Source organism: Prosopis cineraria, unplaced genomic scaffold, assembly GCF_029017545.1.
Source record: "Prosopis cineraria cultivar Desert tree isolate PC_DT_omini unplaced genomic scaffold, ASM2901754v1 PC11, whole genome shotgun sequence".
Classification (NCBI taxonomy): domain Eukaryota; kingdom Viridiplantae; phylum Streptophyta; class Magnoliopsida; order Fabales; family Fabaceae; genus Prosopis; species Prosopis cineraria.
The window spans coordinates 38,604,973-38,618,981 of record NW_026555342.1 but is presented as its reverse complement, the minus strand read 5'-3'; the positions used below and the strand labels follow the sequence as shown (position 1 = coordinate 38,618,981).

At 31.9% G+C, this 14,009-nt stretch overlaps 1 protein-coding gene across 1 annotated transcript; it reads left to right on the top strand.

Annotated features, from left to right (window-relative positions):
• Window positions 1-704: 704 nt before the first annotated feature.
• On the top strand, window positions 705-3,973 carry LOC129284831 (peroxidase 7). The gene is made up of 3 exons (XM_054920316.1): window positions 705-1,145; window positions 2,173-2,515; window positions 3,483-3,973. Exons 1-3 carry the CDS (start codon window positions 756-758, stop codon window positions 3,890-3,892), a joined length of 1,143 nt encoding a protein of 380 aa, XP_054776291.1. The 5' UTR covers window positions 705-755; the 3' UTR covers window positions 3,893-3,973.
• Window positions 3,974-14,009: the final 10,036 nt, after the last annotated feature.

The window sequence follows — 14,009 nt, the reverse complement described above, 5'->3', positions numbered from 1 at the left end:
CAAAGAAAAAAAATCATGAATGCAAAACAAGGTCAACAAAAAAAATTGCAAAAACCATGAATGAAAAAAAAAACCATGAATGCAAAACAAGATGAACAATTTTTCCCTTGATTTTTTCCGAAAGTATTAAAGTAAATTTTGTGTAAATTTCAAGATTATTTTTGTTTTGTAAAATTTAATAATTCACTATTAATTTTAACCTTTAAGGATCAACATATATAATAGATCAAATTATAAGAATTTAATTAAAAAAAATAAATTGTAGGAATCTATTTTAAAATTGAGTAAAACGTACCGTAAGTACCTATATATACATGTATACATTTTCCCCTAATTAATAAACTATATGAAAGTGACACAGAATAAACAAAGAAGAGTCATGCAATCATATGGCTACAAGTATGTATCCCTTGTAATAAACTAATGCAAAGAATGCACACACAAGTTGATCTAAATTTTTTTGCAAACATGCTGGCATGTTATCTTGCTCTGTTATTGTGTGCGTCGCACGTCCTTTCTCTTTCTTTCTTTTCTTTTCCCCGCCTTAGTCGCACGTTGTTGTTTTTTCCATTTCTCAATAAAATATTCACAATCTCAAAGTCTTCCTTTTTGGCCATATAAACAAAACGAACAACAATGATCTAACCCCTATATATACATATACGTATATCACAGGGAACAAGTACTCAATCAATATCCTCTGTTGATCAATCTATTTGGTGTGACCGTCGGTGACGGTGAGTTTACATATCACCATGTCATTTTCTTTCACTTGCTTCCTCTTGCTTCTTCTTTTGGCCTTTTACTCCGTTTTAGCTTCAGCAAAATCTGCTGAGAGCTACGCTCATAATGGTGGTGAAGATAAGAAATACAATTCATCGCGGCCTGATGAAGGTGACGATAATAAGGAACACAGTTCATCGCCGCCTGAAGGTAGCGATGATGATGATGGTGCTATATTCACCTTGGAGGCACCGAACTTGGAAGAAACCATTCTGGAGAATCTCCTGTCCTTTGGCCACTATCGCAAAACTTGTGCACAGTTCGAATCCATTGTGCACCGAAAAGTAAATGAATGGGTTAAAAAGGATCGTACTCTCGGTGCCAGTCTCATGAGGTTGCACTTCCATGACTGCATTGTGAGGGTAAGCTTAAAATTACAACTTCATCTGTTCACAGAAATATATATATATATATATATATATGTATATTTGTCCAAGGAGTTTATATAGATCATTCAGTTACATGATTATATATAAGATGTTCTGTATTTTCAATTATTCACATTTGTATTTAATTACATACAAAAAATAATATTTTTGATTAAATTAGAGTTATTATAAAATTATTGGTATTTCAAAAATAAAAAGTAAATTTTATATACTGATCTTGATTTTTCTTTTGAATTACATAAGTTTTATTCAAGAGCTGCAGAGATCATTTTTAAAAATTAAATATTGAATTACACGGATATTTCTTGAATCTTTAACTATGAATAAAATGAAAACGTCCAACAATAATGTATTGGTGGCCTACTAATATTTAAAGACCACGCTCCATAAATACAACGCAAATCTAAGAGATTAAAAATAGATTTAAGGTGGTTAAATTGTTACCATTCATCTGTACATTGTATTGTCATCCCTAGAGCCATAAAAATGCTCATTAAATTAATAAAAATTACGTCCTCATCAAATTAAATCATGCTAGTCCCTCTGACCCATTTTATAAAAGATTTTTTAAAGTGATTTGGTGTCCCAAATATAAGATGCTTTAAAAAAAAATAAGGATTCTTTAATAATGATTATTCCAATATTGTCCTTCATTGTTTCACTTCTTAAATAGATTTCTCCCCCAGCCACTCTCTCATAAATAAAGGGTATTTTGAAAGTGTATAGAAAAATTCAGATTTAAAACTGTATTTAATCAATTTTATTGATATGTTATAATTTTTTTTAAAAAAAAACCTGATAAATTGGGATGGAAAGAGTACTATAGAACATCAAATTTAATAAAAGAAAATATTGCTAATATAAATATACTGTTCGCCACCAAATTAGTGAAGCAGATATATTGTCGTTGCATATTGATTATTTCACAATTCGATTTTTATGCAAGTTGCATAATTATTATTTCCAATTAAAGATGTGATATGAACGTGCATGCAAGTAGGGATGTGATGCCTCAGTTCTGTTAAACCACGAAACAAGCGAGAGAAGAGCAAATGCGAGCAAGACATTGAGAGGGTTCGAAGTGATAGACGAAATCAAAGGCGAGCTGGAGAAGCAATGTCCCAAAACGGTGTCGTGTGCTGACATTTTGACGGCCGCAACCAGAGATGCCACCGTCGCATTGGGCGGCCCGTATTGGGCAGTGCCCTATGGCCGGAAAGATGGACGAGTTTCGATCGCCGAAGAAGCCGAGACAGTGCCAATGGGTCATGAAGACATTACTTCTTTGCTTGAACTTTTCCAATCCAAGGGTTTGAATGTTCTTGACTTGGTCGTTCTCTCAGGTAATTTAAGCGAGCAAAATAAAATAAAATAAAATATATATATATATATATATATATTCATAAATAACAATTTCAGTTTTTTTTTTCATTTGCATTTTAGGGTCTGTTTTGGTGGCGTTAGTAACTTATAATTATGAGTCAAGATCACCTTAAACTTTTAGAAGGGAAAAAAAAAAAGAATACATTCTTAGACCACATTGAATTTTTAGAAACTAAATACTCATCCATTTTATTTTTAGATAAAGCATATGTTTATTTAAAAAATAAAAAAATAAATCATTTGGTGTCTATAGATATAGTTTTAAGTCAGTTGTAATTTAGTGTTTGAAATTTGATGGAAGAAACTTCTATGCTATTTCAATAAAATTTACAGTTCTTTTCATTTGCATTTTGGGATCTGTTTTGGTCCTTAGTATAACTTATAATTATAAGTCAAATCATATCAATTAGTAAACTAAGACACATTCAAATAAAAAATTTTAAATTTTAATTTGTATGTACAATTTCATATAAATGACATAGACATTCTCTATTTTTTATTTTATCTGCACATTGTATGGATTTTTTCTGACCTCTCTTTAGTTTTATTACATTACGGAAATCTTTCTTCTATATATTCTTAAAACTTCTACATACTTTCTTTTATTATAAAAGGAAAAAATAATACATTCTTAGACCACCTTGAATTTTTAAAATTAAACACACATTCATTGTACTTTAAGATATAGTTTATGTATATTTTAAAAATATATAAGAAACTTCTATGTCATTTCAATAAAATTTAATAGAGGTCCTTTATTTTATGAAAAAGTTTGTGTACTTTTAACGTAAATAATGAGATTTTTTTTTTGAGCAAATAATGAGAAGTTTTGACTAGTTTTAAGTGTCTAATGATTTTGAAAATAAAGAAATATCTATATTTTGGCAAAAATCACGTTGACCATATGGCTTTGCTGCTGCTCATCAGGAGCACATACTACTGGGAGGGCATCTTGTGGTTGCATTCAAGATCGGATCTTCAACTACAAAGGAACCCAAAAACCCGACCCGTCCATAGATCCAAAGTACCTCGACTTCTTGCAAAGAAAGTGTAGATGGTCTTCAGAATATGTTTATCTTGATGCTATCACACCAACAACCTTTGACCCTGTCTACTACCTCAATCTCAAGAAGAAAATGGCACTCTTGTCCACAGATCAAATGTTGTACTCTGATTCAAGAACCTTACCTCTTGTTTCGGCTTTGGTCGGCACGACGTCGTCGCTTTTTAACCACCAGTTTGCTGTCTCCATGGCAAAGCTTGGCAATGTTGGTGTGCTTACTGATGAAGATGATGGAGAAATCAGAACCAACTGTAATTATGTCAATGCTTATTGATATATTTGTTTTGTTGTTCTTGTGTATTTAATGTTCTTCTCTGTTTGGTTCCTTGTTTAAAAATTCTGTATTCGGATCCTTTGTTTGTTTGTTTGTTTGTTTTTTTTTTAAAGGCTCTCTTCTTAGGTTCACTCTGAACTATATGAAATTGCTGCATCAAGATCTTCAGGTTACTTCAACAAATCATTTTAAAAAATTATTCTGTCCACATAATTTATACATGTATTTAATTAGAACAAGCCTTTACTACTCCGCGAATTACACGGGAGCATGTAATTATATGAATTCAATGAGCCCATTGAGCCAAAAAAAACGTGTCATCTAAGTTAAGCTCGCAGACATCTAAATTAAGCATATGCAATAAGGATTACGTTGATATCTAATTACATACAAAGTGAAACATGTTTGAATAGATTTAAAAACTAAACACATATTGTACCAAGTTCCTAATTAAATGCATGTCCATAAACAAAATTCGTTGTAATATATGTCCTATGAGTCAAAAAAATTTTTAAATCTTTCATGCTCTTAAGTCTTGATAGTGCAACATATATTGGCCATGTGTGAAGATTGATTTTGTCAAATATAACCCGACATTGCCAAATGATTGCTTTAGACTTTTGTTAATCATCATTGCAAATAAAACAATAATTAGTAATTTCCTTCCTTATGAAAGGGCTATTTACTTTTTGAATTATTTACATTCATTTGATCAATTAATTATGAAAGAGCTATTTACTTTTTGAATTATTTACATTCATTTGATCAATTAATAGTTTCTCATTTTGCTTAGAACCATATTCAAAGTTTTGGCTTATATGACATTTGTTCCCGCGTGAGTTGTGAATAACCTTGTACTGTTACATAAACCAAAAACTTGATCTACATTGCACAACAATATTATAAGGATTTCAACCTTCAAGTAAATTTTATGAGGAGGCACTATTATAATATATACATTTTATGCCTCTCAACTTACATCACTTTTTTGTAATAATGACATAAAAAAATAAAGATGGTAACAATTTTATAAATAAATATTGAATATGTAAAATTATCAATACTTTTTTTGTTTAAAAAAGTAACGTGGATAATTTATTTATGTTTCTTTTTTAAAAAGCGATTTGAATTATAAAAATAAATTATTTTAAATTATTTATTTTTAAATATTTTTTATATCGTTTTTTTTAAAAGCAAGATGGATAAGTCATTGACGTCATTTTCTTAAAACGATATGAATTATAAAAAAATTATTTTAAATTATTAATTTTTAAATATTTTTCTCGTTACTTTTTAAAATACCGACGTGGATAATTTAAGAATTAAATGAGTCGCAAATCACGTCATTTTTTTGAAAACATGACATAGTTAACGGAAACCACGTTGCTCTCTTAAATAAAGGACATGGTTTGTCCATTTGATTAATCTATACCACGTCACCCTCTTTAGAAAGCGACATGGCATTTTGTGGCTGCGGGGATTTAGTTTTTAGTTCCTTGATTAACATGCACAGCTCTTGATCCCTAGCTTTCCATTTTCTGCGACGGCAGCTCCCTCCACCCTATCGCTACTCGCCGTCGTCCTGTCTTCCCTCGCCATTGTCCTCTCTTCCCTCCTCGCCATCGTACTTGCCTCTCTCCCTTCTCTCGGCTTACTCTCCTCCTCTCCTTCAATTGTCTCTCTCATGCTTCCATAGTTTTCGGCCACTTCTAGTATTCTGGGAACTTAAGTTGCATGAGGGTCAAGTGGTTTTATGTGCTAGAAGGCTTCCACATATGAGGTGTGCTGAATTTTTTTCCTTCCTATTGGTGGAATTTCATGTGCAAATTTTGTCAAAACCCTAGCTGCTTGAATTTAATTTTTGTTTGGCACATCAACGAATCTCAGTTTAATTGGATTTATGGGTTTGATTGCTTGCGTTCCTGCAAACATGTTAAACTTGTTTAATTGTTTTTTATCCTCTGTTTCAACCTAATACATAAACCAAGTTTAAATGAAGAGTTATAATTCCATGATTTGTCTCATCCATAAATATCAACTTAATTCTCTGTTTGGTTTAGCTTCCGTGTGCGTGTATGAGTATTTTGAAGGTATTTGATTGTGTTTTTGCTGAGTGCCAAAGATCGCCTCGAGTGTCTCATTCTATCTAGAAGGTTTGCTTCTTCTCTATCCATTATAAAGCAAAGTCATGTGAATGGGAATAATGATGGTGCAGAGAAGGACATTAATGGTGGTGGAGGCGTGAAGGCGTGAGGTTGAAGATGAGGCTTCCTAAGTCTGAGGTTGAGAAGCTTGTGGGAGAAATGAAAGAAGAAGCTACACAGAAGATTATGAGTCTGTGGATGGAGAAAAATGGTGGTAGCAGAAGCAAAGAAGCAAAGACTAGCATGACGGCATGTGAGGTATGTTTCTTAAAGAGGACACATATATATAATGGTTTTGGTTCTATTTTTGATTCTGTCTTGTCTCTTGTCTTCTTTCTTTTGGTGGTTGTTTTGTTGTGCCGTGTCTATTATTTTGACTCTGAGAACTTCTGAAAGTACAGCAAAAAGAACGAGGTTAATAATCTGAAGTTGGATATATTCTTTGAAGCAAAAACTGATGACAGATTTGAAGAATCTGAAATTTAGTGTCTCCTAAAAGTTACATAAAGTTAATCTTAAGGTTCTTTCATTTCCCTATGCACTCACATTTGGGCTAAGTACAGATTTCTAGTTTTTTTTAAATTCATACGTTAATAGATCAAAATAAAATGTGAACTAAATTGTGTGTTCACGTGAACTGAGAAGCATTTTTTTTATTGGAACATATCTTTCATAAAACCTAGAATCAGGTGGTAAGGTGAGTCTGTGAGTGAATGATAATGATAAATCAAAAATGTATTTATATATGAAGGGACAAAGCTGACCTAGAAAACAGAGTAATATTGCTTAGTAGGTAAGACCATCCATTATTTTCAAAACAGAGGAACAAGATGGACCCACTAAAAGAATAAAAGAATTAAACTTAGTATATTGAGTTATAATTTTCTACACAATTTAAATTATAATTAAGTCTCTGAGTCTTTTAAAATTGGCTAAAATACTGTACATTTGGTTTTCCAACTTTTATATGTTAACAATGAGCAGACACGCGTGTTGTTGACAAGTGCTGCTTATGTTCATTTAAGACTATTCTACTATCTGGACTAGAAGGTATTTGTCGAGACACATTTGTTTTGTTTTTTTTCCTGAGAAGGGATTGATATGTTTTTGTATTTAAAGTCACAATCATATATTCTTCCCCCTCTTCTATGTAGAACTTTACCAACAGGTTCTTGGCAAGGCCCTAGCTTATTACTTTGAAGCAAAGTTGCTTCTGTTAGATTCAACTAACTTTTCATTGAAGGTAAGTGTGAGCACTTTTTGTGTGTCATTCTTAGCTTTCTCCAAGAACATATTCACATTCAAACCAAGAAAAGACTGTTGTTCGTGGCATAGGATTTGTATGATTTTAAGTTTACCGCTTAATTTAAACCATTAATTTTTATGAAAAAGTTTATAATAGTAGCTAGAAAGACTATTTATGTCATATAATTCATTAAAAAAAAAAAATTGCACACCTGTACGTGGTGATTGGGTGGTGTTGTACTAGAGTGGATGGAGTGTCGAGTAAATTGAGGTGGCGAACAAACCTTGAAAAGATTATCTTTCTAAGTGCACTATAGCTATCTACTTGTAACGTGGGCTTAATTGTTATGCATTGGCTTCTTCCTCCCTAGTAATGAATGGGAATTTTGACCTTTTAATTTTAGTAAAAGATAGGGAGAGAGAAAATTGTGAGTCAAAGGGAGACAAAACAAGGATAGGATTTAGGGGGGCCCATTTTAAATGAATTTGGAGAGCTCTCATTGTAATGTTTCAACGGTCATTTATTTGTTTGTTTGCTTAATCCAAATATTTTTTTTATGGGTGCTGTAGCTTGTCCGCCAAATCTCACTTTGATTGGTTTACCTATATAGGTCTTACAAGTTAAGCACTCTTTGCATGACGAGCAATTATTTGCATGACTTTATTTATTATTTTATTTATTTATTTATATGTCATATATCAGTTTCTTGTGCCACAATGGTGTGTTGTTGATTGAATTTATTTTTAATACTGATGAATAAATATTTTAGAAAGGAAGCTTGGACAAAATTCTCCGTCATCCTAATCGTCAGATTGATGAGAAACGAAGGATAAAAATGGCTTTGGCTGTGGTATGAATTATGATATTCTCCATCATCCTAATTTTGTTCTATATTTGTAGATCCTTTTATTCAGAATTACATATAGATATTTACTTCTTTGGCATATTAACTTAAGCTAATCAAACTGGTTTATTGTCTTGTGTTTATGGATATGATAAACTTGTTTGTCAAACACTTTGATATATTTACTTCCTCGTTGCTTTGTTGTATTTATAGGATGCATCTTGCTTTCTTTTCTTGGCTTTAATTATTGGTGGTTGTTTACTATTTTTTATTAATTAAATATCTCTTTCTTAGTACAAATAACTTTTTAATCAATTATTATTTTTCTCCACATATTTTTGAGAATATAGTGTATTTTTTTTTGGATTGGAATTTATTTTTAAATCCCTTTCAACCCAAAAAAAAAAATACCCCTATTTTTTTAAAAAAAATGCCAAACTTTTTTCGTCACTTTTTTCATAAAAGTGATGTGGTTTCTTGAAAAGCGACATCCCTCTTGGTAAAAAAGCAATGTGGTTTGTCATATCTGCATCTCTAATAAAAGTGATGTGGATGAGTCAATTTTCTAAGTCACCCTGGTTTATGTCCCCCATAATAGTGATGTGGAATGCTCTAAAAAAGAGATGTGAAAAGCTTTTTTTTTTTTGTAGTATTGAGGTAATCCAAAGCAAATGATTATGTTAAGAAATTCAGACTTGTACAAATTATCAAAGGAATCACTATCTTCTGTCGACTTGCAAATGAAATCACAAGAACTCAATGGATTCACTAGGAAGTAATGAATATATGCAATCATTAACTTGGTTGACAACTTGAATAGTAGGAGCAAGAATTAGCTCAATCATTAAAATATTGAGTGTTAGGTGATCAATTATGATAAGTAGATAAGACTACTGTTTCTATTGTGTCCCCATAGTTAGAAAGCAATAAATTCTAAGGAACTTCTATCTTAATTAGCTAAACTGTCATGTGGTTGACCCAAGTTCCCATCACCCACATTTAATAACCATTGTGCAAATTTTTTCAATTCTTCATTACCGTTATTTGAATTTGATGACAATAAATGCATGTTCTTCTTTAGTTGGAAAAATGTGCAATGGTCCTATAAAGGCAAAGAACTAATACACACGTTTACAATTGTGCAATGGCTATTTTTCACCTGCAGAGATGAACTCAAGTCTTGACATGATGTATTCTCCCAACGGTCTTGAATTGTGAGAACTTATGTTGCTTGGTGCAGTTGTCCGCTAAATAATGAATGCCAGAGCAAGGAAAATAAATTCTCAAATGAACTCCTATGGCATGAATTTAATCTAAGATGAAATGCCTTACCAACATTACCATGAGAAAGAGTTGACCTGCATGTATGATTTTTCCCCACATTATTGTTATAAAAGCCTTTAGTTCCATTGGGAGAAACAACTACTCTACTTTTTTTGACCTGAAACAACCACTCTACTTGGAAGCATATTAATCTGTGTGAAATGGAAGCTATGGACTCAACTAATGCATTTGGTTGGCGTAAGAAAACTGAAATGGAAGTTTACTTCGTGGATGAATAGAAAAGGCAAGGGATAAAGGGATAAACTTCGTTGTGACATGTCAACTATAGCATGTAAGGTTCACGCATAACTTGTGGCATTGAAGAGGTCAAACTTCATGAAAAGGACAGAAGTAAAGGGCCACTCTTTATAAAAGTAGATATAATTATTGAGAATCATGCTAGGTCTCATGATTCCATTTTAACGTTAAAAAGGAAGTCAGAAAAGCTTACTTTCACTGCAGATAAAAAAGGATAACTCTTGGAGGCTTCTTCCAGATATGCTATATTGTATGGACTCATTTTGCCATTTGGAAACCAACTTAATTCATGGGCCTTTCTTACATAATTTTTCTAAGGCCCCAAGAAGAATAATAGATGGCTACATCCCTTTTAACTTCATTTCATGGATGTTTACCAAAGAAGGGGAAAAAAAAAATCATCTCATGAACCGAATTGTATGACATCAACATTTAAGGTTGGTGTGTATTATGAATCCGGTAAAATTTGTTCTTTTACTGGGTCCTTTGTTTGATCACGTGCACCATCAACCAATATTGTAATGGTTCAGAAGAGGTGGGCTTGGCAATTGAATAGAGTTAGATGATATATATATATATATATATATATAAGCACAATCTTATGTTCTGCCCAAAAAAAAAAAGACCACCTGACCATCTGGTACTTCGTTGATAATAGATGCAAGGCTTTTTAATAAGGTATTAAAATTCTACTTGTAAATTACTCAGTAGAAGTCTTGAAATACATGACAAACTCATAAATATAAGACATAAACAAACTCATCACATTAAAATGGCAGTAGCTTTTCCAAACATAACACTTGCAATAGACAAATTTAAAATGACCAAACACACTAAAGACTTTTTAATAAAGACAGCACTTGAAAACAATATTCCACAAGGCATTTGACTTCTACTAGTCCACTATTTCCTGCTTGATTATCCTGACACTTTTTTGGTAAGGATTTAAATGATTGCAGATTGTCAAAAGTTTTGACAGCATCATTTACAATTGCATAGTTCTTCATGACTCATTTCCTCTTGCCCTTAGTGCAGCGGCAACGATAGATGGTTCCCTTGCTAACTTAGTGATTGTCATCTCAGCTAGCCTAGCATTGTTCCGAGGAGCCATTTGCTGAACGGATGGTTGCTTCTTCTCAGCAGGTACCTCACTTTTATTCTCAACCATGGCTTGGTCTACAATTACAATATCCTAGCACCAAGTTATAATCAATATTTTATTAAAATATGAATACAGCAACATGACTCAATATTTTATTTGACTGGGTACATATATACATAATACCACCTCTTCAACCTCACCCCCTACTTGCTCCTACATTAAGAACACAACATGTATAGAAAAAGCAATCATAAAGAGGCAATCACAATTTAAAAAAAAAAGGATGTATTAATTAATTAATTAATAGCATCACCCCTTGCACCTCAGACTCGCCTTCGGCCTGCATTAAGAAAAGAAACATATTAGCAAACAACACTCAGAATTAAAAAGGAAATATGTTGCATAAATTAACAACTGTCACCTCTCCATTTGCTTCAGCGAACTGGTTTATTAAATCACCACATTCAGTGCACTGAGTCACAGTTATGCTTGAGTCTGGATACTTCTTGTTATATGCATTTATCTTCAGCTTAAGAAGCATCTTCTTGCCAAACAGATTATCTAATTGATTAGGGAAGTCATATGAATATTGCTTCTGTTAAGACAGCAAGAACAAATTGAAGTCATGTAATAATAATGTATAGTAAAAAAGAAATCAAGTGAGTTATTTTAAATATATTCAACCTTGTCAAGAAAGACCTTCAATTTAGTTGCAAACACCTCTAGTATCTGTACAGCTAACTTGTCCCAAAATACAATAGAAGCCTTTCCTGCCTAGTCTGCCGTAGTATAGTGGATCTTCAACCTAACAATTTCAAATGATCATTTTTATCATTACGGTATATCCTTATCTTGATAAATATTTTAGTATCATGATTCATTAAATATTAATTAAATTTTGGAATTTAGAATACAATTTATCTTTGTCTACTCAAATTCACAAATCATGAATAATCAGTAATTTATAAAAAATTTGTCGTATAATAAATCATTAAATGCTTAGTCAAACAACCAAGATTTCCATTACTTAGATACAACTGAATTAGGTTTCTTCTTAGGGCATTACATAGAACCATTTTGCTCAGTCAGGTTCATAGCACATTTAGAACATCCGTCGTATAATTTGATGCATGACATGCGTCTAAATTCACAATAAAGCCATTTATTATGAAAATGGAATTTTGTAAGGTAGCCAACTATCAGTGGTGTTGCTCATCTTATTAAAAAGAAAAAAGAAAAGAAAAGAAAAACCAGCACTCCTAATTTAATAATGACATACAACTTCATGGTCTTGAATATGGGCAGTATCCATTTTCTCGGTGTTATGCATCATGCTTGATGCAGATGATTGAGTAGAAGCAAGCGTCATGGGTTGAGTCCCTGTAGCCAGGGTAAGGGATGACCGGTTCCTTGCACCATAAATCATCAACGAATTTAATTCAAATAGAAGCATAATTAAATAATTTAATCGGACAATATTAAATGAAGGATGGGCACCTAACAGTACATACAAGAAGTAATATTCAATTAAAACTAAAAAGGTAAAATGATTACACAAAAAATCACCAATGAATATCTTTCACTTCTTTGATTTGATGATGATATAGTAATTTGGTGGCATTAAAGGAGTTATGAATTTGTGGCCATCTTGATGTTGATCATCAAACAGAAACCATTATCCTTCGTTACTAATTTGTAGAATTGATCGACAATAATCAATTGATCATAATTAACTATCAATTATCAATCCCAAGTAGAGTATGGTAAATATTTACTCTTCGCATGTAAGAATAATAAACTAATATTAACAACTAGAGAAATTGAAGCACATCACATACCTTCCTAAAAAAAAAGACAGACAAACAAACAAACAAACTTTACCATGATTGACAACTACCACAAGTAGAGTGTCCATATTTTCTAGCTAGCCCATGAAAGCATTATTTGAGCATTCATCAAATAAAACACACTCCACATCGATATTGTAATATCCTAAATTTTGGGCTTAGAAGTTCAAGATTATATTAAATTCAATATTAAGTCCAAGTAGTCAAGAGTCCCTAAGGTTCATTGAAAAGATAGGATCATTCTTAAGGACCAAATCATAATTATAAGTTTTTTTTGTACAAAAGCGTAATATTTTTAAGAGACATTAAAAAAATGTCTTTAATTGAAGTATGAGTAAGTTATATTTTAAAAGAATCTAGGATAGGCCAAAAGGACTAAATAAAGCCTAGGAGGGAATAGACAATTGTTAGACTAAATAGAGATAGTTATTTAATAACTTTATCCTTATGTCCAAAGTCTCCTAGAGAAAGATGGTAGTTAGATCCTATGGATCATAGTAGATCCAAAAAGAGCTCAATGAGATCACAGTTCGATCTCATGGTCGTAGTAAACCTAGAAGAAAGTTACCGAGCCATGGAGTATGTAACAATTCTCTAGGAATATGATGACCAAGGATGAGTTTGCAATATAGAGAGCTCTTAAGTTCATCTAATTATTACAGAGAGAGTATCCTTGACTTTTTCTTAGATATCTCAACTACTATCCAAGTTAAAAAGGAAAGAGAAGAAAAATGACTAAAAGTAAAAAGCCTTTCTAATACTAAATAGTAAGGAAAAGCATAACTTTGGGTCCTTGCAGTTTGCTTGCATTTTGCTATTGGTCCTTGCAAATTATCGGTGTTTTAGATCCCTACACTTTTATTTTTTTAATGTTCTAGATCCCTCTATGAACAAAGTGTAAGGATCTGAAACACTAAAAAAAATAAAAGTTTAAAGACCTAGAACACCAAAAAGAAGTGTAAGGATCTATAGCAAAATGTGAGCAAAATGCAGGGACTCAAAGTTATATTTTCCCGAATAGTAATTATTAAAAGGCAAGGAGTAATTAATTATATATGAATACTATAAGATTATGAGAAAATGGCTAGAGTTAAAAATGAATAAGAGTGAACATTAACCTGGAAATGTCAAGGTAAAGCGAGTCAAGGTCTTAAAGAGTAGTTACAGAAAGTTACCCAAAATTCACGGAGAAGTAAAGGAAATTAGTATATGAAGGAAGAAATATTTGGAAGAGTAATACCAATTTTATTGGTTAAAAATTTTCCTAAGAAATTAATTACAGAAACTAAATTAATTTAGGTCAAGAAAATGTTCAAAATTCCTACCCAAGATTAAAAATTATAAAGAATCCAT